The following is a 23690-nucleotide window of genomic DNA, read 5'->3' on the forward strand; positions in this document are numbered from 1 at the left end:
CGTGCGGTTGAGATACGTTGGTATGAGCATGTCTGATCAGTGCTGAAAGCAGACGTGGAGGCGGGTGCTTCGTTGGCTCCAGAGCTTCCTGCTGAGCTCAGATACAGATGTCCCGGGCCAAATTTAACTTCACATCTGTGAAGGGAGGCGTCAGACTGAAAGAGGCCCCGTTAACCACACCTTCCCCAAACGCTGAAGTGAAACCAAGTCGTATTACGCACCCCGTTAAACAACTATTACATCAGAGCAACACAAGAGCGTGCGGCTTTGAAGTACTACTTTGAAGAACAGGTTGCAGTTACAGCAATCACAGACTTCAGCATGTACTGCGCAAAGAAACAAGTTCATTACTTAGGAATGAAGATCTCATTATTGAGCTTCATCTTTTATTGGTTCAGCTACAATCTGTAATGTAATACATGGATATCAAATGTCGTCAGGGTCACCTCTCACAAAATCTTCCAAAACATCATGTTAAGAGACCTGAACCAACATTTTTATCTCCTAACGGCCACAATCCCAACAAAGTCAAGAGCATTTCAAATTGGACTTTGAAATGCCTTTGCCAGCTGAGGCCCAGCAGATAGCTGCCATGCCTCCCCCACCCATTTGATTTGGCTCCAAGATTCAAGGCAAGGACATCTGCTCCCTCATCAGAGAGGTGCTCCACTTCCGAACAAATGGACTGCCAGCAGTGATTTCTCCACTGGTCACTCATCCCCTGAAATAGTGTCTTTCATCAATGTGATGCATGACTCCTACAAGCCTCAAGGTGCATCGTACCGGTTGTCCATTCAAATTATTCATGCTGTGAACACACCCTATTTATAAGAATCTTAATGTGGCCTTACTAAGGCTACCAAGTCTGTCACGGTTTATTTTATTTCCTCTAGAGGAAAAAGTTCAGCATTTTAAACTGTCAGTGCTGAACGGTAGCTATACTGAGAAGCAGGTTAGCTTAGCTTAGCTTAGCATAAACACTAATAACAGGAGCTAATAGCAAGCTTTTTAGGGGTGACAAAATCCACCTACCACCACCTATAAAGATATTTATATTTTTATATATTTTATTGGTCAGAAGCAGTAACTATTTAGAGTCTCTACTGGTTGCATAGCAACTGGCCTAGCTAACCGAGTCTTTAATTTCAAACTAAATGATGTAATCCTTTTAAAATACATATTTATATATTAAATAACTAGTGAGCTTTAAAGGGGCTGGTATGTGGCTCAAGTTCCCTCTGGACAAAGCTAGCTGTGTTCTTGTTTACAGTCTATATGCTACGCTAAGCTAAGCTAATGAACTGCTGGTTTGCTTCCTTCCCATCAGACAGAGATGATATTAAGATCTAACTTTCCACAAGAAAGCAACTTATCAAAGAATATTAAACATAATGGTGAACTACTTATGGAGACATTGTTTGTAGGGCAAACTGAGAGCTGCAAACATGCTTTCTAGCTAGCTTAGTTTTTGCTTTAATTTTGCGATGTCCCGTGTTTCTCAGCGACATGCCAAAACAGCACAAACTGAGAACAGTCGTGGGCTCCGTTACACAGCAATGCTAACAATAGCTTGGGTTAACCACCACATGCTACTACAGTGAGCAAGCTAGTTCAGCTATTTTGTAAGTAAGAGAGAGAGAGAGAGAGAAAGAAAGCAGTGCTCCTAAAAGTGGTGACAAAACATGAAATATATATTCAGGGTCACGTCTCTCTGACCAAAGAAGGGAGGACTGTGGTCACGTCCATTTGAAAAATTACACGTTGCAACGTTTTTGGATAATTCCATATTTCCAGATATATCCAGATATAAAAATGTAGTTTCACCAAACAATGAGGAAAACTGATTTCCCTGCAAGGAACATGACTGAAATGCAAGTCATGCAAGCCGCCACTCTCACAAACACAATCTCCAAATTTCATAGAAGGCGCCTGCATTGTAACACGCATCCTTGCCATGTTTGTTTTCCCGTGAGCGAGCACGTCTGTCCGTCTGTCTGTCTGTCAGTTCGGGGCTGTGAATGGAGTTCGGTGGGGAACTTCACCTCATGTGATTAACTGCTGGTTGCTAGGTGACAGCGCTGGAGAGGCGCCATTCATTGGCAGCGCAGCTCCTCTTCAGCAGCGGCAGCAGCAGCCAGGATTCGAGATCAGCCTTCGTGCACCTCGGAACCAACCGCTGCCGTCCAAACCTCCTCCTGTACACACAGTCGGTTGCCATAGAGATTCCAGGGACATCTGACTCAAAAATGACATGAGTCATGAATTTGATTATCTGCAGGATTGCTGCTGCTCGACTGAATCCGCACAACTGTAAGAGGTGAAACATCAGACCACTGTACACACCGTCACAGAGGGAGAGAAAGTATACGAGACAGTATTTCTGATTGTGTATTGTGTCTTAGAATCCATTATAACTTACATTTCTACATCTGCTTTGTTATTTGAGTCAGACTGAGGATGTAACATCCTGAATTCATCACTTTGTTATTATTATACACTATTAAGATGCTCCCAAAGTGCACCTATGCTTCTGCACAAGAGCGTGGCATTGCTCTTCTCATCTAACTAACAAAGTTGATAAGTGCATTTTTACAAACTGTTCATTGTTCCTAAACCCTGAATGTGGATCAGAGCAGGTGCCAAAAACCAGAAATAACAGCAGGTAACCCTCACAGAGGAGAAAATATAGGTCGACGCAACACTCCCTCTCCACTGGGTGACACAAAAACCAATCAAATAGCAGTCTCCGATCAGCAGAAGGCATCCATCCCTCCCCACCACCATTTGGTCCCCCTCTCTCTCTCTCTCTCTCTTAGCCCCAGTGTGGCTAGAGCACTGGTCCCATTTCTGGATGAAACACGGTCTCCATCCTAATTAACCCAGATGTGGATATTAATAAGATGAAAGCAGGTCTAGACTGGAAACGGGGCAGATTGGGAAGAGAGGGTCCTGATTTCAGAATGGTCACGCCAAAGTGGGACACCTTGGCCCCTCCTCTGACAGGGGAATCAAGTCTGTTTCTATAAAAACTACACCCCCTGGCCCTTTTTAATTGGTCCCACGTCTCGTGAGGTTTGAGCGCGATGAGGAGCTGAGAATATCTACGAGGGGAGGCCGCGTTTGCGTGACGAAAACAAAGAAATGTCAAGCTGATATTGAGACGGCTATGACTTTACATGTGAACTGTCCACTTTAGTTTGACACAAAACCTTCATCTTAGCAAATGAAAGGATGTAAAAACAAACTTTGTAGCTTGCAAGGCTATTACGAATAAACGTATTAAACAAAACAACTCAAATGATTCTCCTTTTACTTCCACGTTCATGTGTGATGTGAGAAATGGGACTACTAGGACAAGATAATAGCTACAAGACTGTAAATCCAGCGGGACACGTCCTGTACAGATGAAACTGATTGTACAAGTGAAAGAGAACACCGGCATGTCAACAAGTGTTCTCTCTCCAAAATATGAAAACGTGTTTTTCTGGTTTTCATTGCATCGTCTTACACTGAGTGGGAGACAACAGCAATAAGACTGTGGCCGATCGGGAGACACTCGGGGGACCAGAGGAGAAACAATGAGGAGCGCAGACATGAGTCACGCAGCAGATTGTGTTTGTGGCGCCACCGTTGTGTTGCATTATCTTGGTCTAATGTGCGGCTGGCTGAGAAGCTAAGCAGATATCAGTTAAAAAGAAAATCAGATGTTACTGGTTTTAATGGAAATCCATCTCTTGGCACTCAGATGAAAACAAACAAATGCGTCTTAGATGACTTCAGCTGAGAATCGATAAATCCAGTGGAAGGAATCGTGTACAGTTGTTGGCACCACAGTGGCACGCTTTCCTCTGGAGGCCATGCGTCCTACTGGCCTGAACAGTAGCGTCGCTTTGCTGGGACGGCAGCTCTGCAGGTTTACCGTTTCCTCCCGAGTAGTCGAACGTCAGCTCCTCTTGAGCGTCAATGTCCCGTCCCGCAAACAGAGCCAGTCTAGGAATCACAGAGTGCACACGTACTGGCAACATGAAGAGGTTGGGTCGGCAGGAGTGGTTGAGAAAGCGGCCTACGTTTCCCACCTGTGCTGGGTCGACGAAGGTCTCAACGACGGAGCCCGTACCTGCATGCTCCCGTACCGCGATAATGTAATTATTGTCTTCAGACCTCTGGGCAAGTTGTCTCCGTCTGGCCTCCTCAAAACCGATCACCTCCCCTGCATACTCGCACACAAACGTCCCACGTGGGATCTCCTCCAGAGTCCGGACTCCCCAGCCCCTGTCCCTGGTGCTGTAGACCTGCAGCCTGAGCCGGAGCCCTCTCTGGACCACTCGGTTAGAGCAGGCGTCACTGCAGGGGCAAAGGGTGTTGCACTCAAACACAGGGGAGCAGCACCCGGAGTCCGCCCTGTCGAGGTCCAGCAGTGCGCCTGTGCTGCCGTACGCCTGACCGTGGGTCTGCAGGCAGGAGCAGCTCTCGGTGCAGCAGGTGTGGGACAGGCAGGAGCATCCAGGAAGGGTGACTTCACTGGGGTCTACGGCGCATCCCGGTCCCTGAACGTTATCTGGAGAGTACTGAAAAGAGACAGCAAACACATTAAAAAGAAAAGAACACTCCAGCTTCCTGCTCCTTCAGCTGTGACATATTGTAGATTTAATATTTTTGGTTTGGTCACTATCTTTTGAGGACATTACATTAACTCATAAACTCATAAACAACAACAAAAAAAACCCTGCAGATGAATTGCTAAGCAAAACAAATAGCTGCAGCACTAATTCAAATGTATTTAAATTTATGGGACTCTTTTTTTAAAGAGCCCAGGTGTAAATGCTTTGCACCTGCCTACTTGAAACTCATTTACCTCCATAACAACCACATGAACACAAACAGACCACCGTTACACCAAAATCAGAGGTATCATAAATTATACTGCATGTCTTTAGGATTATAACGAAACAAAACAAGGACGAGGGTCCTCCTGGGAAAGGAGAGTAAAGTACTTCTTTGTTTGATTCAAAGCGCCACAGGCCGATGATGTGATGAGATATGATTTGCTGCCATCTGCTGGTAAAATAATGCACTTGGCGTCGAGAACCAGAAAGAGCTGCTCCACAGTTTAGAGCTTTGTTGAATGGTTTAATACTGTAATGCGGCCAGTTGTTTTAGTGAGCTGCAAGTAAACGGCTGTTTTTATTCACATTTCACAGACTGAACACTTTTGTTGGAAACAGAGCTGCAGAACTTTGAGACTAATCATTCAGTACATCCGCACGTGTTTATTATTATTCTACACATTTCCCGTTCACGTGTTTTACTAACAAAGTTTGATTTGCAGTGAATTTACGACATATTTAAAGCTACTCAATACTGTTTTGTTTTACAGTTTGCACGGAAGCTGGGCAATAAAGTGAAGCCAAAGAAGACAGAAAGAAAGAAAGAAAGAATCGTATTTAATATTGACAAACGCATCGCTCTCTTCGGTTTGGGCGTGTCTCAAGGATTGTATATGATACCAGAGCTTTAAGGATGTTTTTTATGAGTCATACCCACTGCTACCTCTGTATACATTTGCTGCAGGAACAAAAGACTGCTGTACAGAGACTATCTCTGAGTTAGAAATACATATTGTGGTCGTTTAAAACCATCACACTGTTGTTTTGGTTAGTCAACATATTATTACGGTCTTTTAACGAGAACAAAACTAGTAAATGGTGTCAAAGGTTCAGTTTAACACAATATTAGTATGTCAGGAAAAAAAATGATCTATCGTATTTATAGTTTGTATATTGTATATACATATGTATATTATATTATTATATTTTATAGACTTTTATACATTCTATCTCACTTTTATTTTATTTTTGACCCTCGTTGCTGACTGTAATTCCTCCTGTCTCTATGTAATGATGCTACTGGATACCAACTCTATCTATCTATCCACAGAGCAAACAGAGAGGGCAGAGAGAAGAGTTATGATTCAAAGCTTCTTCTCACTGCAAATCAGCTGATTGGTGGACGGGCTGTCATGCTTAAGTGATGTTTAAAATGTTTATCTCTTCCAGAACAGATACAGATGTGATTTTTGTTTTTAGGTCACATGTTATTGTTGAACATGTTGCCTTACGGCCCACACTGCCCTTCTAAACTATATTTAGACTCTTTGACAGAACAGAGCTCCATTAAAGTAACTAATGATTTTCCCGGAAGCCCAAACATCTCCCGTGAAAGTTTTCACACTATTCAGGTTTATTTGTCATGTGTGCAGGATCAACACATTGTTAACAGGGCAATGACATTTATCAAGGCTGCGTTCTGTGTCCTCTGCTGTTCCTCCTTTACAGCAACAGCTGTTCCTTCAGTCACCAGTCTGACGAGCTCCTGAAGTTTAAGGACGACGCCACTCCTCATCGGATTCATTTCTGATGGGGGGGCCAGTCCGCCTACAGGTGGGAGACTGATCGTCTGGTGTCCATAACCTACAGCTTATGGCGATCGTCTTTAGGAGGAACGCCGACCCGCCCGCCCCCATCATCCTGGGGGACTCCCAGGTTGACCCAGTGGAGTCACAACAGGACCTGAAGTGGGAGCTGAACATCAGCTCCTTCACCAGAGGACGTACTTCCTGCAGCAGCTGAAAAGGTTCAACCTGATAAAGATGATGATGGTGGACACCTCCATCACAGCCTGGTACGCTGCTGCCACTGCCAAGGACAAAGGCAGACGGCGGCGAGAGGGGGACCGGCTGCAGTCTGCCGTCTCCTCAGGACCTCTACGCCTCCAGGAGTCCGAGGCGGGCAGGGACAGATTGCAGCCGGTCCCCCTCTCACCCTGCTGCTCCATCAGGACCAAAAGAAAAAAACCTCACGCCACAAGAACAGCTTCTTTCCATCTACAACTAAACTTGTAATTCTGATTCTGATTCTGAGATGTTGTGGTCAGCTCAGCCACAAGAAGCAGGAATATAAGAGGACAACAGTAAACAGAATTAGTCAGATTTACAGAACCAATATTACAAAGTTTGCACAAAACAGCACATTTACAAGAAGGTGTAGAAGTGGTTGGTCATAGGGACAGACAGGGACAGGATGTATGTTCAGTGTTGTGAGTATAATATTAAGCCTCGATAACAGATGTGAGAAATAACTTAGGTCTGTCAAACAAGCTGAAGGTCTACGCTGTTAAAGTTTACTGGACGTCTATAAAAGTCTTCACCTACAGGGAGAAACCAGCTAAAGGAAGACTACCTGAAATGTTGGACATGTCCCCCCTTCGACAGAAACAGGAACGTCCTCCGAGCCACAGCTTAAATCCACCACTTGGCTGTTGAACACGTTCATGTCTGAAGCTCATGACAGAACAGCAGAGATGTAAACAAACCAGACGCAGCCACTTCCGGTCGCTCCGTCCGCAATGATCTCCCCCTAGCGGCGCGTTTGCGTCGTTACACAGCTGGAGCTTTTTACTGGGGACAATCTTCTTAATTAAATGCAATAATATATTGTATTTTAAATAACAGTTATAATTTTTAAATCACATATTATTTATTGACCTCATGTCTGTATGACTGTAGATAATAATTACCATGTGAATGTTTATTTTTTGTGTAGTTTGCACTGTTCAGATGTGGCATGTATAATTTTGTTGTACTGATGTGCATTGACAATAAAGCTTTAAAAGTGGGCTTGTTAGGGGGAAAATAAAAACAATTGCCTCATTTAATTAAAGTCAATTCAATTCAATTTATTTATATAGCGTCAATAACAATACAAATTGTCTCAAGACGCTTTACAACATCCGGTCTGAAATCCGGCCTGAATACCCCCAGAGCAAGGCTGAAGGCGACGGTGGCAGGAAAAACTCCTTTTTAACAGGAAGAAACCTTGAGCAGAACCTTAAGCTCATATGGAGGGACACATCTTTACACCTGGCCAGGTAGAGACAGAAAAGAGAGAGAACAGAACAGCAGGAGGAACAAGAAAAGCATACATCTGTCATAGATACATATATCTGACTACAAGCGTACATGCAGAATCTGATGATGATACAAATACAACACACAGCTGATGATGTTACATGACAGTTTGAGAATATAAGAGGAATCATAGGAGTGGATAACTGCAGGAGGCCATGAAGACTGGATACTGGATAGACTGGATACACTCTCAGAAATAAAGGTACAGTGAGGGTACAATCAAGTACTTCAAAGTACAAATTTCACAACTTTACCATCAAAGTTACTAACATGTCTCTAGCTGAGTACAAATAAGTACCTTTCCAAAGAAAAGGGTATACAATGAATTATGAATGCTGAAAAGTACATATAGGTACCCTTTGAAAAGGTACATTCTCACACATAAAGTAATAGTGAAGGTACAATCTAGTTCTTTAAGGTACAACATTCAGAGATGTACCATTAAAAGTCCTATTGTGTTCCTAAGGGGTACTAAGAAGTATCTTTTGGGTACACAGCCTGTAGGGTACAAAATAAGTACTTTATTCCGGTGAAAGGGTACACTTCCTGTGCGGTACTAAGAAGTACCTTTCGTGACAGGGTACATAACCTGGGGTGCTTTTAAGTACCTTTTTCAAGGGTACACAATCCTCTGGGATATCCTCTGGGATATCCTCTGATATATACAGTCAATGGATATGCCTTTTCCATGAAATCGAGGGCTTGGAATCAGAGGGGTGTGTACTATTACCTCAGACACATATCCGAGTTACAACGGTTTATTTCCATTTATACCATGGTCTGGGTGAATACTCGATTCTGATTGGCTGGAGGGTGTAGGTTAAAAAGTGATAATGTACACCTAGGAAAGACGTTCCGTCAAATTGCCTGATGACAGTTCTAAATTATTGCGCTGGCTCAAACGCTAGATGGTAACCATGGCAACGGAGACTCAACGTTATTTCACAGTTTATTCATCGCAACAGCAAGACAGACAAAACATGAGTGATTTTATCATTTCTTTTAACTTATTTGGTGAGTTTGACAACTTTGAAGACTGGGATGCAGCAGAAGAAAAAGAGAGAATATGAAAAGAAAAAGGAGAAGCGACACAAGGAGGTGACACCGGAGGAATTGAACGAATTAGAGGACGACAAGGACGAGATAAACACAAAGAAAACCACGAAATGGGCAGTTAAAACATTAAGAGACTTCCTGGCTGACAAAAACATGGACATCAACTTCACGTAACGTAAGGCTAAGCCATCATCTCACTTCCCATCACTGATCAACTGCTGCGGTCGGGTCGCTATGGCCACGTTGCTGCGCAACGCCTGCATACGGTAGATATTAAATAGTGCGCTCGACTTGTAAAAATAATAATAATAAAAAAACTCACGATTTTAACTCTAAAACACATTAAAGTATTATTAATTGATTAAATATTTCTTTCTTTCATAAGTGACCATGGTATAAGCGGGTTAATTAATGGACTTCGCGGAAGCAACCGTGCTCCGCTTGGCGTCGGACGGTTCACGCCTCCGCGTCGTCGCTTGCCAGTTGAAACATGGACAAGTTATCAACAGATGAGCTCATACTTAAATTGTCAGAAGCAGGACTATGTATGACCAGTGATGAAGAGCAGAAATTTAGAGGTGAGTAATACGGTTATTAGCTGACGAACATTTGAATGTGACACTTGATTAAAGTTGGTGCATCAGAATGCTGACGCCAGCGAAATAACGTTAACGTTGTAGCTAGCCAGTTAGCTACTGTTAGATCAAGCTAACGTTATATTTACCACTTAGTTACCACTAACATTTGTTAGATGTAGTCGTACATATTGTAAAGAAGAAAGCATAACGTTAGATTACCTTAGCTAACGTTTGCCAGTCAATTCAGGCTAGCTAATTGGATAATTTGCCATTGGCTTACAGTTGGCTATAGCAATAGCTAGCTCATGTCCCTCGCTCAGCCAACGTACTCAATTAAAAGTTGAGTTAAAGTTAAGCTAATGCCCAACATAGTTCTGCAGGTATGTAGATAATATAATATGTTAGTGTTTAGTTTACGGGTATTGCATATTTATAAGATGAAGGTGATGGATGATGTTCGATTCCATTTGTACACGTGGACCTGTGAAACACAGTTTAACGATAGAAGATGGCGTCCATGTTGTGTGGAATTCCCGGGTCTCTACCAGAGGCGATTGCTGGAACTATAGGGGAAGCTCGGCTTCCTCTAAAATATAACGGAAAATGCACCAAACAATAATGTATTACATTAGCCTATTTTTCCAACCAGAACATGCTATAACGTGTTAGACTTCCTGGCTAGTTCGTCCAATGTAATAATTGACCATTTTGTTTGAGCAGTTTCCTCTATTTCTAAGAGCAGCAACAGCCACTGTTTAAGGTACAAATTTAATCTGTGGGATATCTGAATTGAAGACAACCAGTTACTGTGTATATACCCAACTATTAATCAACTCTTTGAAATTGTTCACTGTTAGATTAATTATTGTATTGTTTTTATTTGTATGTGGCTTTGGACAGCAATAGCAATAACCATATACCCATAATGCATGAGTACAATCAAAATCAATGTGCTTTTTAATCCACAGAAAATGAAGTGGATGGAGAGACTGTACAGCTTGGGTTAACCGACGCAATGCTGGACCATTTGTTCAAAGGGTCCTTTAAGAAACAAGTCAAATTCCTCCAAATTATGCGACAGATTCAGCCTGGAGACGGAGAAGCCTGTTCCACTCAAAACACACAACCCAAGACAGGTAAAGGCTGTCCCGTAACAGCTGCTCACGGCACAGGTAGTCCTAATTCCCCCACCTTCCTTCCACCTTTTTACCCTCTCCTTCACCATGTCACTAGTTGATGTGTAGTGACCTTTAGTGTACTCTAGTTGCCCCTCCTCCCCAGCACTTCATTCTCATTGATGGAAAGGTGATTTTTGAATGCAATATCGTTATTTATTCTTGCAGAGGAGATGGACACAGAGGAGATGCACACAATTACGTTTCAAGTGCTAGATGTTGATGCTGCTACAAGGCAAGTGTTGTTTCAATCAATTATAACACTACAACACCGACTCCCTTTTCTTAAGCGCTCATACTTTACTGTTTAAAGAAATCCAAGTACGGTGGCTGAGAGGGGTCACGTGTGAGTGAAGATGTTTTCTGCATTTTGAAGTATTTTCTGAATATGCATGTGTTGTGGCCCCTCTTGGCTACTGTAGTACTTACTATAACAAAGTGACAGAGTGACAGATGTAAATTCTCTTTATATTGTCTTGTGGAACTAGTTCTCAGGTCGCTGGGAGGCTGCCCGATGTTTTTGTCCTCCCATCTTTCCCTAAAGAGCTTCAAGCAAAGCTGGATGCCAAAGAGGAGGTCCAGAGAGTTCCACAATACAGGCACAAAATAATACGAGTATTGCATGAGACTGTTGCCATGTATACTATGTAAGTACTACTGTCTGAATTCTTTGTCCCGTGTGTGTGTCTTGTCTTTTGTCTCTTGCTCTTGTTGCTCATTGCATTTTTTGTTGGCACCGTTTCTGCTGGAGGCTCTGACCTGTCCATTTACCCATCAAATCTAGATGTCACCAATCATCATCTTAGGTCCACCTCTTGTCTTGATAGATAAGCTATTGTTTATTCTCCTTCTCTCACTTGGCATAAGAACATTTTTACCACGGATTGTAGCGAACAATGATTTAAAGCTGCCGATTTTAAGGTCATAACAAGTCATTTATCACAGTTTTTATGGGAATTGGGACACCTATAGGAGCTGCATACAAATATCCTACCATAATGCATAGAGAAATGCAGTACCTCCCTGCAACCAAACCTTTGGATGTAATGTGCACTCACTTCATACTTCCAAAGTTCTGGTGCAGTTTAGACAGAAGTCGCTGTATTCTGCATTCCCATAGCTTGTAATTATGATTGGCGTCAGGATCAGTGTCGATTCCGCATTTACTTTTACTTGTGTCTGTTCTGTGTTAGGTATCCCACGCATGCAGAATATGTCAAGGTAGCTCAGGCATTAATTCGGAAATACCCATTCCTGAAGGATGTTGCAGGAAATGGCTATGTAAGTAGCTTTGCTTTATTTACTCCCTGATAAATATTAAACCATGTCAATGATCCCTGATAGTTATTTTTGTCTAACTAGCTTTGTTGTAGTCCCATGCTTCATCCTAATAGGAGTGTGTTAAGTTTCAGAAGTGACCATGGAAGCGTCTGTATGTCAATTGACTATTCCACAGTTTATAGGACCAATGTGACCACTCACCTGCAGCAGGCCACTGAATGAAAGCACAAATGTGTTCCTCAAAGCTTCCTCCAGCCCTCCACCGATGGGGTGGGATGTGTTAATATCCAGTCAATTTTACCATTGATTAATCAGGTCTGCACTGGTCACTTAATTCAGTAGTGTAGGACAGGAATTTGTGCTTTCATTCCGTGACTTGCTGCACGTGAGTGGTCATATTGCATTTATAAACGGAATCAGTTGATTGAAGTATGGACGCTACCATTGTCACTACTGAGACCTAACAGGAAGCATGAGACTAGCTTTATTTATCCAAAGAGTGGTTTTGTTGAAGACTAATGTTGTGTGTCCCCCCCCCCCAATTATTTTGTTGAAATAAGCATACCTGGCACATGTCGTTGAAGCGCAAATTTAAGACCGAGCGTTCTCCGCTTGTCCAAAATGATGAAGTGAAACTGATCAAAGAGAAGTTTGGCCCCCATGGAAAGACGTCCAAGCAACCTGATGCTGAGAGTCCAAACACTTGTCTGAGAACCAAGCCACGATCAGTGAGTTGGACAAACATTTTTTGTTGTTTGATTGTCAAATCTCAATGTAATGTATCTCAATGTTGTCTCAGCTAAACATGCATGTTGCTATTTTTGTCAATAGGAACTTGATGTTCTTGGGGAAGATGCATCTTCAATTGCTGGTCATGTTAAGATTCTACAAACACAATACAGCAAGGCGCAGCCAGACACTGTGATTGTACGCGATCTAATGCAGAGAACCTTTGCATGAAGGCAGAAGGAGATCGCCGAAGGAATGAGTGTTGAGGATACTGTGAAGAAATATCCCTTCTTGAAGACATCCTCAGGGGTAAGTGTTTAAAGTTAAAAGGAAGATGTACCCTAGAACAACATCGGGCTGAACAACTAGACATGAAAATAAGTCTGGCTTTCTAGACTATTGTAGCACTGTTTAAACAAACCATGTTGACAAAATCTTTGCTTCCTAATCTTGGCAGAATCACCAAGAGATGCTGTAAAGTTCAGGAAGTGAAGATTTTGTAAATACGTATTTTTTATTTTATTTTTAAAAAAAGAAAGAAGGAAAAAAGAGAACAGCTAGTATAGTCTAGAACTCCGCTTCACATTGTGCCACAACTCCCCGTAGCGTGTTCAAATACTCTGTATTCCCCTTCCTCTTGTGATCAATTGCTTAATTGTCTTTCTTTTTCTTTCTGCAGCTGTTGGAGGAGGTGGGTCGTATCCACCCACCAGCGAGCAATAGCTTCACTGATTGCTTTAACCAGATAGTGCCCAAAATACTTGCCCTGGCTCAAGGAAAATCTCCACTAGCCAAACGATACTTGGAGGTCAGAGAAGAAACGCTCACCGGAGATCTACCAGGTACTTACAAAAAGCTTATTATTAGAGTGTACTCACACTTTGATAAGCGCGTGCATGGAAAAATCTGTAGACAATTCAGTGCATTCTGAGATGATAATCAGATTTTGATTGGGTATGTGTAAGCTACTGGATGCCTAACATGAATAAAGTATCTCTTTCTCTCTCTCTCTCTCCTCTCTTCTCTCTTCTAGGTATGGACTTCAGAGCGGCGCTCATCCTCCTGCCAATCATTTTTAAAGAGAGAGTTAATCATCACATCATAATGGGAGAGGTATGCATCTCTAGCTTCTGCCTAGCTCTCTTGCTGCGGACCTATACTACTGGCCGCAGTCTACCCTAGTTAGTAGTTGATTTATTTATTTGATTGATTGATTGATTGATTTATCTATTTATTTATTTTTTTCAATGTCTTGAGTCACTGAGTGGTAATGTAGGTAGGCCATAGATATGATTATGATTGTTTCTTTGTTTGTGGGGGGGTCCATCAACTATCTCTCTGTTTTTTGACCAATCAAAACGTGCATCCCTGTCTGTTTTATTGTATTCTTCAGGATGAACCGAACACACCGTATCCAGTTGTCCAGGTGACCCAAGAAGACTGGAAGTCTGCGTTTGAGGGACGAAGCCTCTGTTCACTTATGGTAGACCGGGTCAGGGTGTGTGAGGCCATGAAGGTAGAGGAAGCGATAATATCATCATTCTATTCTTATTTTGTTTTCAATCTCGAGTATCAGCCGAAAAACAAGAACACTTTGACCTTCCTACAGCGATGCATTGCAAAAATTAATGTGAAGGGAGACAGGCCTCTGCCAACAACTGTCACCAGGGTGACAAACCTCCTCTGTTAAATCTTTTTTTTTTTTTTTAATTCTTTTTTCTAAATGCCACGCCCTAGCTAAGGTACCAAGAAGCAGTATTAGCACTCCATTTTGTTCCTTACCACTTACACTCAAGTGTGCTCTAGAGCAATATTTTACTGATATTTCTTTTTGTGAAGATAAAGTTATTCAACGTGTTTCAGAAGTGACTGTTAACAATGTTAAGTATGCCACACAGGATGTTTTTGTTGTGGATGTGTTGCATGGTGAGAGAATTCCTCTTTTTTTTCAAGTGAAATACATTTTTAATGTGGACACTACGTGGGTTCTTTGTGGAAAACTGATATTTCCAAAGTATTTTAGCCAGCACTTTCATGCTTATTCAGTCAAATTTGAACAGGTATGGACTGTGATACAGCCTGGGGCAGAGCTAGATTATAATGCTCTTGATATATATGCAGTTGATGGTGATGTCTTTGTGCCAATGAAATACTGTGTGTAAGAAGTTAAAAATGACACCTTCAGATTGTACAAATGTGTTAGCACTTCTGTGTATTGACTAATCTTTTAATGTTGCCTCTTTATACTTTATAAACAGATCGTAAGAGTTTAAGCATTATACATTATTTTTCCTCCTCCCAGGGATCATAGGGATTTAAAAGTGAAAAACTGCATTCAATAGAGTTGATTGAAAATTAAGATTGTGGTGTTTCATTTCCTCTCATTCCTTTCCATTTAACTAGGACATTTTTGCCACTTTAGAGGTACAATGGCTTCGTCGCTGTGGTGGTACCCTTAACGAGAACAAGTTGGTACCATCTAATGGGGTACCCTTTTGTACCAGTGGATTAAGGTACAAATGTATTGCTTAAGGTACAAAATTGTCTCTCAAAAGGTACAGTGTACAAGGGTACAACTCTGTACCTATGGTAAGGGTACCATTGCTGTACCCTGGGGGTACCACCCCAGCGACGAGCCATTTGTACCTTGAGGGGAACCTATATGTACCAAAAAGCTACAGACTGTAGGGGTACTTCTTTGTACCCATTAATATGGTACAAGGTTGTTCCCCCTGGGGGTACTGCCCCAGCGACGAGCATTTGTACCTTTTTTTTTTACTTTTCTGTACCTTTATTTCTGAGAGTGTATAGGGCTCCACAGGAAACAGAGGAGACACTCACAAGAAGATGGAGGAGGACGGGAGGAGGAGGGGAGAGAGGGGCACGCAGCAGTTATCATGCTATACAGTAGTAGCACAGAATCGCATGAATAGTAATAGTTAAGAAGTTAGAGGACGAGAGCTCAGTGCCAGAGAAAAGAAAGTGGAGGATAGGAGGTCAGTGCATCGTCCTTCAGCAGCCTAGGCGTATTGCATTTAAACTACTGTGGGGTTAACATGAGTTCTCTCTTTCTTAGAACAGAATAGACCTTTTGCCATTTGCACAGATACGAGACAGAAAGTACTGGTGCATTGAAATTCTTGTGCAAAGTTCCCAGAGTCAGCTTTTGTAAAAACAACAAAAAAAAAAAGGCAAACATTTTAAGTTGCAGCAGAAAAGGAAAAATGAATTCCAAATGCACACTATAATAATACAGTAGGTTATTGCACTGAAATTACTGCACATTGTGGTGGTAAAAAGAACAGCTCTGTGTATAACAGAGATTCAAGGAGACAGAGGGAGGGCTGAGGTGGTTGGATGACAAAAGGGAGAGAGAGAGAGAGAGAGAGAGAGAGTCTGTGCTGATTAATTGGTTTTCTCGTCTTGATGTTTACTTTGCTCATGCACAGATTAGACGGCAGAGAAAGCCGGAAGTTTTAATATGAAATCTGAGAAGGAGAATGCAGGATTCACAGCGGGATGACCTCAGCCTGCATCCACACACCTTGCAGCAGTCATCCCACGAGGCTTCCTGGGTGCCTTCCTTCCTCTGCTGCCAGGCAACTGCAGCGACAATGTGATCCCTCACATGGCAAGACTTAGACCTAGCATCATATTTACAGCTACAGCCCGAGTCTGAAGAACGAATGAAGTTAGAAATTTGAAATTGTTTTTGATTTACCAACACAACCAAGATAAACTAAGCTTCTCTTGTGACCTCAAATGATACCACAGACTCAATATATGTGCAAGATCGGTGTAATATTTCGAGTGCAGGAAAAGAAAACTTTAAAGGTTTGGTTCATGTGCAAGCTCGGCCTCTGGGCTCTTTTTGCCGTTCCTCTTTTACCCCAACAAATCAAAATACTACTGACGTTAGCTTGCGAGCACTGTAAACAGCCAGCAGCTATGCACCCAGTCTGAGTGTCTTGATGTTTAGTTTGCTTACGACACCCCCAGCAGTGATGCCACATGGCCTGTAGATGGCAGAAATGCATAAGAGGAATACCAGGGTTCCTCTTTTGCCTCCATAACTACCCTCAAAGCTCAGTTAGCAGAGCAATTAAAGCTGCTTGATGACTAATACAAACATTTAATTTTAACTGATTGTAATCGGTACTCACGGTGGTTGATGGGTGCTCAATGTGCCATCACTGAAAGTGTTCTTTAGTGATTAAGACCTGAGTTGAACTCTCTCTCCCTCGAGATAAAGACGCTAAAATTCAAAGAACGTATCTCACGTATTCGCACAAAACAAGTGAAAGCCTGACCGTTGGGTTCATAACAGCCCATGCAAACAGGCCAAGGTCTCCACTGGTGAGTAAATAGTCATTCTGTTGGAATGGCACGCTTTGATCCAGTAGTCAGTCCCAGTAAACTGTGCAGAGTTTCCTTGCATAACCTTTGAGTGGTGTTGCGTTGTCGTCATGTGTAATTGATATGCAGTGGTCTATTGTCCGGTGGCCATAAGAGGCAGATGGGGGGGAGGTCACACTGTCAGCTGGCATTTCCACGGTGCACACAAGTGACCAAGGATTTCCTTTGAGAATCGGCCTTCATCTGTGTCCTTGGGCAAAAATGAGTGCTGTCGGTAGCTCTGCATCTAGACATCAGATCACACACTCAGCCACAAGGTGAACTGTGTGTGGGGGGGGGGGCGGGGGGGGGGGCAGCATTTGACAGTGAACTGGCTGACAGCAAGGTAAATTCTGACAACAAGGTTTTTTTTTTTTTTGTCGAGAGTCTCCATATGTTCACTTTTGTTCAAGTGCATATTGCAGAGTCGGCCTCAGTTTGGATTTAAAAGAGCTCAGTTAAATTAACTCAGTTAGTTTCCAGTCATTCTGCAGCGCAGTCCATGCAAAAGGTGCTGAGTGGACAAAAGCCCTTTAATCCAGTCCCCTCAGAACGAGCTTTTTATATCTACTCAGGGAGCACGTTCTCTTGTCATGACACGGAGAAGCGGGAATCTGTCTGATATGTAGGATTCAAACCAATGACAATCAGAACGCCTTTATTGTTCTTTTAAAGTAATCTCCTATGTAAACCTTAATTTCGTTGTTGTACCTGTACAATGACAATAAAGACATTTTATTTTATTCTATTCTAAACGTCAGTAAAACTAAAGAAATTCTGATCAATTTTCTAAAAAATGCACCTGTCCCAAAACCCACTTACATTAATGGTACATCTGTAACCCAGTGCAAGTATTTTGGCGCCGTCTTCGATGACAAACTGACTTTTGAGGCCGACACGGACTATATCTTCAAAAAAGCCAACCGGGGACTGTTCTTTTTAAGGAAGCTGAGGGATTTCAATGTTGACAGATCACTTTTAAACTGTTTTATTTATCCCTTATTGAGTCAGTCCTAACTGTTGCAGTGATTTGCTGGTACGGGAGCCTTAGCATCGCTAATAAAAATCGTCTGGGGCATTTTATGAACCCTTGCCAAAAACTCACTTTCACTAGTCTGCAGCAGCTTGACAATGTTTATCAAGCAAGAGCCATTCAGAGGGCAAAGGTCATCTTAGCTGACCCACATCGCCCTCTGTATGCTGAGTTTGGACTTTCGTCGCCTGGAAGGAGGTGTACCTTCACTAAGAGGTCCAAATCAAACAGATACCTCAGATCATTTGTTCCCTCAGCGGTAGAGTTTCTAAATAAGCTTTAGGCATGTCCTTGCACCGTAGGCTACGTATATGGTCATGATACCTCACCTGATGGCATTTATTATTTATATCTATGTTTCTGTGTATTGCACTGTGCTGTTTTATGGTGTGAACTTGGCTGTCGACGGAGCCCGCCACATTTTAGCCACTGTAGGTTTTCCTCCATGCTTAGAAAGAGAAGGATAAGGCCAGAGTGAGAAGTTGGCTGTAATCTGCATCTTCACCACTAGATGCCACTAAATCCCACGGTACACTAGTCCTCTTGATACCATTGTTGAAATCATGATGCTAACATGCTAATATTTAGTTGACGTAATACTCAAAGTTTTCCTCATTTTAGATTTTGTTAATGCTTACATCTATACTAAACATTAGCACAGAACCGCTGAAACTGAAACAGGATACATCCTCTAGGAACCATGCAAATCAGTTACCAGTTCATTGTGGACTCGTTGAGATATTTTACACAATAAGAGCAACCCTGGATCCTCTGGTGGTGCTAAAGTCAAGGAATCACCCGTGTAGTGGGGATTCATTCGTCGAGGACCGTGAACATCTGTTCAAAATGTCGCGTTAATGTGTCCAACAGCTGCTGAGCTACTTCAGATCAAAGGACCCACGGCGAGTGCCCGTCAAGATGGACATAAAAATGTATGAGATTGTAAAATATATAATATTATAACATTTAAAAGACTTATTTCAAATAAAAATTAAACATTTGCATGCAAAACCAGAGCCGCCTGTGCACCCTCATAGATTGTCTTCCTTTAATTATAGTAACTTTATTAATGATTGGATTAATTTTATAAAACTTTGATAAAAGTGTTGCAACATCTGCTTCATGTTTCATCTTCTCCTGATTAAATAATTAAGCGATATTTTTTTTTTTTTGTTCTCTGAGCTTTAAAAGGGCCTCTGCTGGAGGACATGATACGACTTGACGTCGTGGTTGTACTTGTGTCGGCAGACAGTGGAGCGAAACAGCTTCCCTTGTTCCAGATGAGGCAGGTTGAAGGAGTCCTCAGTGGGCGCCATTGTTAAGGATCCTTTGACTTTAATGAGAACACACAAAGCACACCAACACAAAGGAGCTGAACTTTGAGGCCCGACTACAAATGGTTGGAGAGTTAATGAACCAAAGCCATGACGGAGCACGTTCTCCAGGGAGATTATCAACAACAGCCCAGCGCTCCCTCTGATACTGCGCTGATTGACTTGGCCTCAAATTGGCTGCGATGCGTCTCCTGGCTTGTGAGGCGAGCCGCGCTGTGGCCTGTTGGATGCGCAGTTGTCGGTTCTCACAGTGGAGAACAAAGAGCATTTCAAAGGTTTTTCTCATCTGCCTGTGCCGGCTTGAGAAGGCATGTTTATAATGAGTCAGCCCCAGAGGTCTCAGTGGGGTTTTCCTGACTGCTACAGTGAGTTCCTTAAAGGCCATCAAAGGCAATGAAACACAGGAAGCCGTCATGCACAGATTAGATGGAGGAGAAAGTAGGAAGTTTTAATATGAAATCTGAGAAGGAGAATGCAGGATTCACAGCGGGATGACCTCAGCCTGCATCCACACACCTTGCAGCAGTCATCCCATGAGGCTTCCTGGGTGCCTTCCTTCCTCTGCTGCCAGGCAACTGCAGCGACAATGTGATCCCTCACATGGCAAGACTCAGGCCTAGCATCTACATTTACAGCTACAGCCCGAGTCTGAAGAAAGAATGAAGTTAGAAATTTGAAATTGCTTTTGATTTACCAACACAACCAAGATAAACTCAACTAAGCTTCTCTTGTGACCTCAAATGATACCACAGACTCACTATACTGTATATGCAAGATCAGTGTAATAGTTCGAGTGCAGGAAAACAAAACTTTAAAGGTTTGGTTCATGTGCAAGCTTCCTATTTTACCCCACAATTCAAAATACTGGTGTAAGCTTGCTAGCAGCTATGCACCCAGTCTGAATGAAGTGCATATTTTTCACCTATCATCACCAATTTGCGCGTCCACCAAATGGGCACACATGGAAAGACAGCATTCTCAACTTTAATTTAACTTTTATGCCTGGCTTTAAAGCAAAAGTCGTTTTGGCACATGTGACGTTTTGCAGCAGCACCAGGTTTGATTCCTGCCCAGTTGCTGCAAACTTCCTGTACGTCTACGCTGCACATTTTCTAACAAAGGCAATCTGAAACGTCAGATTTCAATGCACTTTTATTGAGCTTCTTGATTAGTACACAGTAGAATGCCAAGACACGCTTGTAATTATGACTTTTGCGTGCATGACACTGGACTGCTAGATCTGTAATGCAATGACTTCACATGTCCACTGTGTTTGAACAAACTCAGATCTCTATTGCAGCCAGGTGTTGTTACGTCACATGTCATGATCAAGTTTAATTTCACCCTCCCGTGAAACAACATGCAGAAACATAAGGGAATAATAACAGCCGTTCATAACCTCCAGCAATCAATGCACAGCTTTCACAGATCGAGCCAGCCACGCATGTTCCCTGTAAAGATGTTTCTCAACAAGACACATTCTTCCGATCCATTCGATACGCTTTGTCTGTTTCCACTTAGCCAGCTATGGGTCAGTGTCTGTGTTTTAAATGGGGTGTAATAACCAGTGAACTCTTCTCCTTCTGTGGAGAGACAAAAGAGTCTCTCCTCAATCTGTTTGCATTTGTTTAAAAGACATGTCCACTGCACCATGTTAAACGCAGCCTGCTACCGGCAGTCGATACGTTAAACAGCGTTCTCACTTATATCTGACTGCCCACGTCGCGTCCATTGTTGCAGCAGAAACAACATGCCAGTCACAAGTTCTGAATCGTTACCGTCACGCAGGTACAAGGCCACATGTTCCTCATCATTTCTTTTATAAACCGTCTGTGTCTTGTTTTCTCAGCCTCTGCCTTGTAGAGTCTAACTGTCAGCAGCGGCAACATGACACAGTGTTTGCGCTCACTGTTCAGTGCTAATGTTCCACCCTTCATCAGTAATAATGATACAACCGAACAGGCTGCATATTTCTTCCGAGACATCATCGCTGCATTCTGTCTCCAGCGCGCACACAACCATGAAATGGGCTGTCTGCGGCGTGTCGGCTTGCACCAATCAGACCGGAGAATGAGCGCAACGCATCGGAGTAAACACTTTTTAATGTGGTGTCATCATCATAGCAAGACGAGAGAAACATTTGAACAACAGAAGGCAGCGGGCCTTTGTTAGCTGCATAAAGCACAACCTGGTTTAATATGATCCTTTGAGAAAAAGTTTGCTATTAAGGCCGGGGATTTAATTTGTGTTTGAGCTTCAACTGAACGGCTGCACGCTCCTCTACAAAAACAGCCATGAAACGGACATGCCTAAGGCTGTAGCAGACTCAGTCCCTGTCAGAATATGAGTCTGGTAACACAACGTTTGGACTGCATGATTTCAAGGATCATCTTCACTTAAAAGGCTTGAATAGGCTCATAATAATCTAACATAGCCTTTGTTTTATCTGATTTGAGAGAAATCTTGATTTGGACTACGACTACTCCATTCTGTCCATCATCATCGCATAAAGCCGCCGAAATAATTTGATTTGCCAGAGCATGATTATTCCCCAGCAGAGAGAGTCCAGACCAACTTTCTGCTTTGGCTTCCAGGATAGCGAGGCTCTACTTAAAGGGGAACTACCATTTTTTTTACAACCTGGACCTTATTTCTGGCATAAAATATGATAATTTACTCACCCATATAACTTCAGCCATGTTGAATAAAACTGGAAGTAGCAAATTACAGGTAAACAAGCCGACCGTCGCGGGTGTGCGAGGAGCTCAGAGATGACATCATCCAAGTCAGAGGTTAGTAGGTCAATCTACAGACCCCGGATGATGATAACAGGTAACTCCAGACTCAACGGGGGATAGCACTAGCGTATCATAACAAAATATTAGTGAAATGAACGAGTTTCACGGCAGATAATGTGTTATTTAGAGGCTGCGTTTCGGTGCCCCATTCACTCCCACTATGTGGATATACACAGTGCTACGCTGGAGCTAAATAGCTTCCTAAGAACTCCAAATAACCCCAAAGTTATATGGGTGAGTAAACAATCGTATTTTATGCCAGAAATAAGGTCCAGGTTGTAAAAATGGTAGTTCCCCTTTAAGGTCCAGTCATCAAGGAACTAGCAGCCAGAAAGGTGTCTGAACCAAAAAAACCTGCACACTCCATAGACTACAAAATAAAAGCAACGCCCAACTGCCATGAACACACCGCTGTGAGAAGAAATACTCCACACCAGTAGGGGGCAGTAGAGGGTCTTCAGTTTTGACCATGTTGTTGAGATTGGATTGTAAAGTTCAAACAAGACGAAGATGTTGTTCTATTTTCTCTTCTTGTACACTGCTTCGCTAAACTGAACAACCATTCGCAGTCAATCTATCACACATTCACGGTAAGCCTAGGGATCACTAAAGCAGCCATGCTATGTCATCTGGGGACCAAGAATATCTGTACAAAATCTATGAGCTACTGGTGTCTCAGATGAAGTCACTGGATTGTAAAACAGCTGAGTAGCTGCCGAGGGATGGACGCACCAACCATCGTTGCTATTGCTAGCTCCTAGCTGCTAGCACAATAAATCCACTCCTTGTTAGAATAACAAAGCCATAGAGGTCAAAGGTCAAAGGACACTGAAAAGGCTGAAATCTCCCGGCTGCTGTTTAATGGTACGTACAGATACTCACTGCACAAATCATGCCTGCAGTCCACTTTCTTCACGCGTACGCAGCAATCAATACAAAAGCACACTTTGCATTGTTTTGATGAGCAGGCAATCAATCATGAAGTGAGGTCACCTCTGATTTTACTGCCCTTTTATGGTTTGACCTCCATGAAAGTGTTTGTTAAAACTACTATCATTGTTTCCTTGTTGTTTATTCAGTGCACTTGCTCTAGTTCTTAATTTAGACTATTGTTCCCATGAATGTAGACTTCTATCGCTGCAGAGCACTTCATAGTCCCGGTTTGAGGAGAGACACAGCCCGTACCAGCGTAAGCTATGTCTTAGAAGATGGAAATGAGCTCCAAGGCTCCGTGTCAGCACTGAGACTTAACATACATTCACGCTCACGGCACGCTGCAGGCAAAAAGCAAAGCTCTATAATTGGGCCCTGAGAGAAAACACCAGAACAATCCGTTCTACAACTC

At 42.6% G+C, this 23690-nt stretch overlaps 1 protein-coding gene across 1 annotated transcript; it reads right to left on the minus strand.

Annotated features, from left to right (window-relative positions):
• Window positions 1–3340: 3340 nt before the first annotated feature.
• setmar (SET domain and mariner transposase fusion gene) lies at window positions 3341–7485 on the minus strand. The gene is made up of 2 exons (XM_084542152.1): window positions 7239–7485; window positions 3341–4568 (listed from the first exon to the last, which is right to left on the minus strand). Exons 1-2 carry the CDS (start codon window positions 7329–7331, stop codon window positions 3777–3779), a joined length of 885 nt encoding a protein of 294 aa, XP_084398278.1. The 5' UTR covers window positions 7332–7485; the 3' UTR covers window positions 3341–3776.
• Between the last annotated feature and the right edge of the window lie 16205 nt (window positions 7486–23690).

This window comes from Chelon labrosus (assembly GCF_963514085.1).
Source record: "Chelon labrosus genome assembly, chromosome: 4".
NCBI lineage: Eukaryota > Metazoa > Chordata > Actinopteri > Mugiliformes > Mugilidae > Chelon > Chelon labrosus.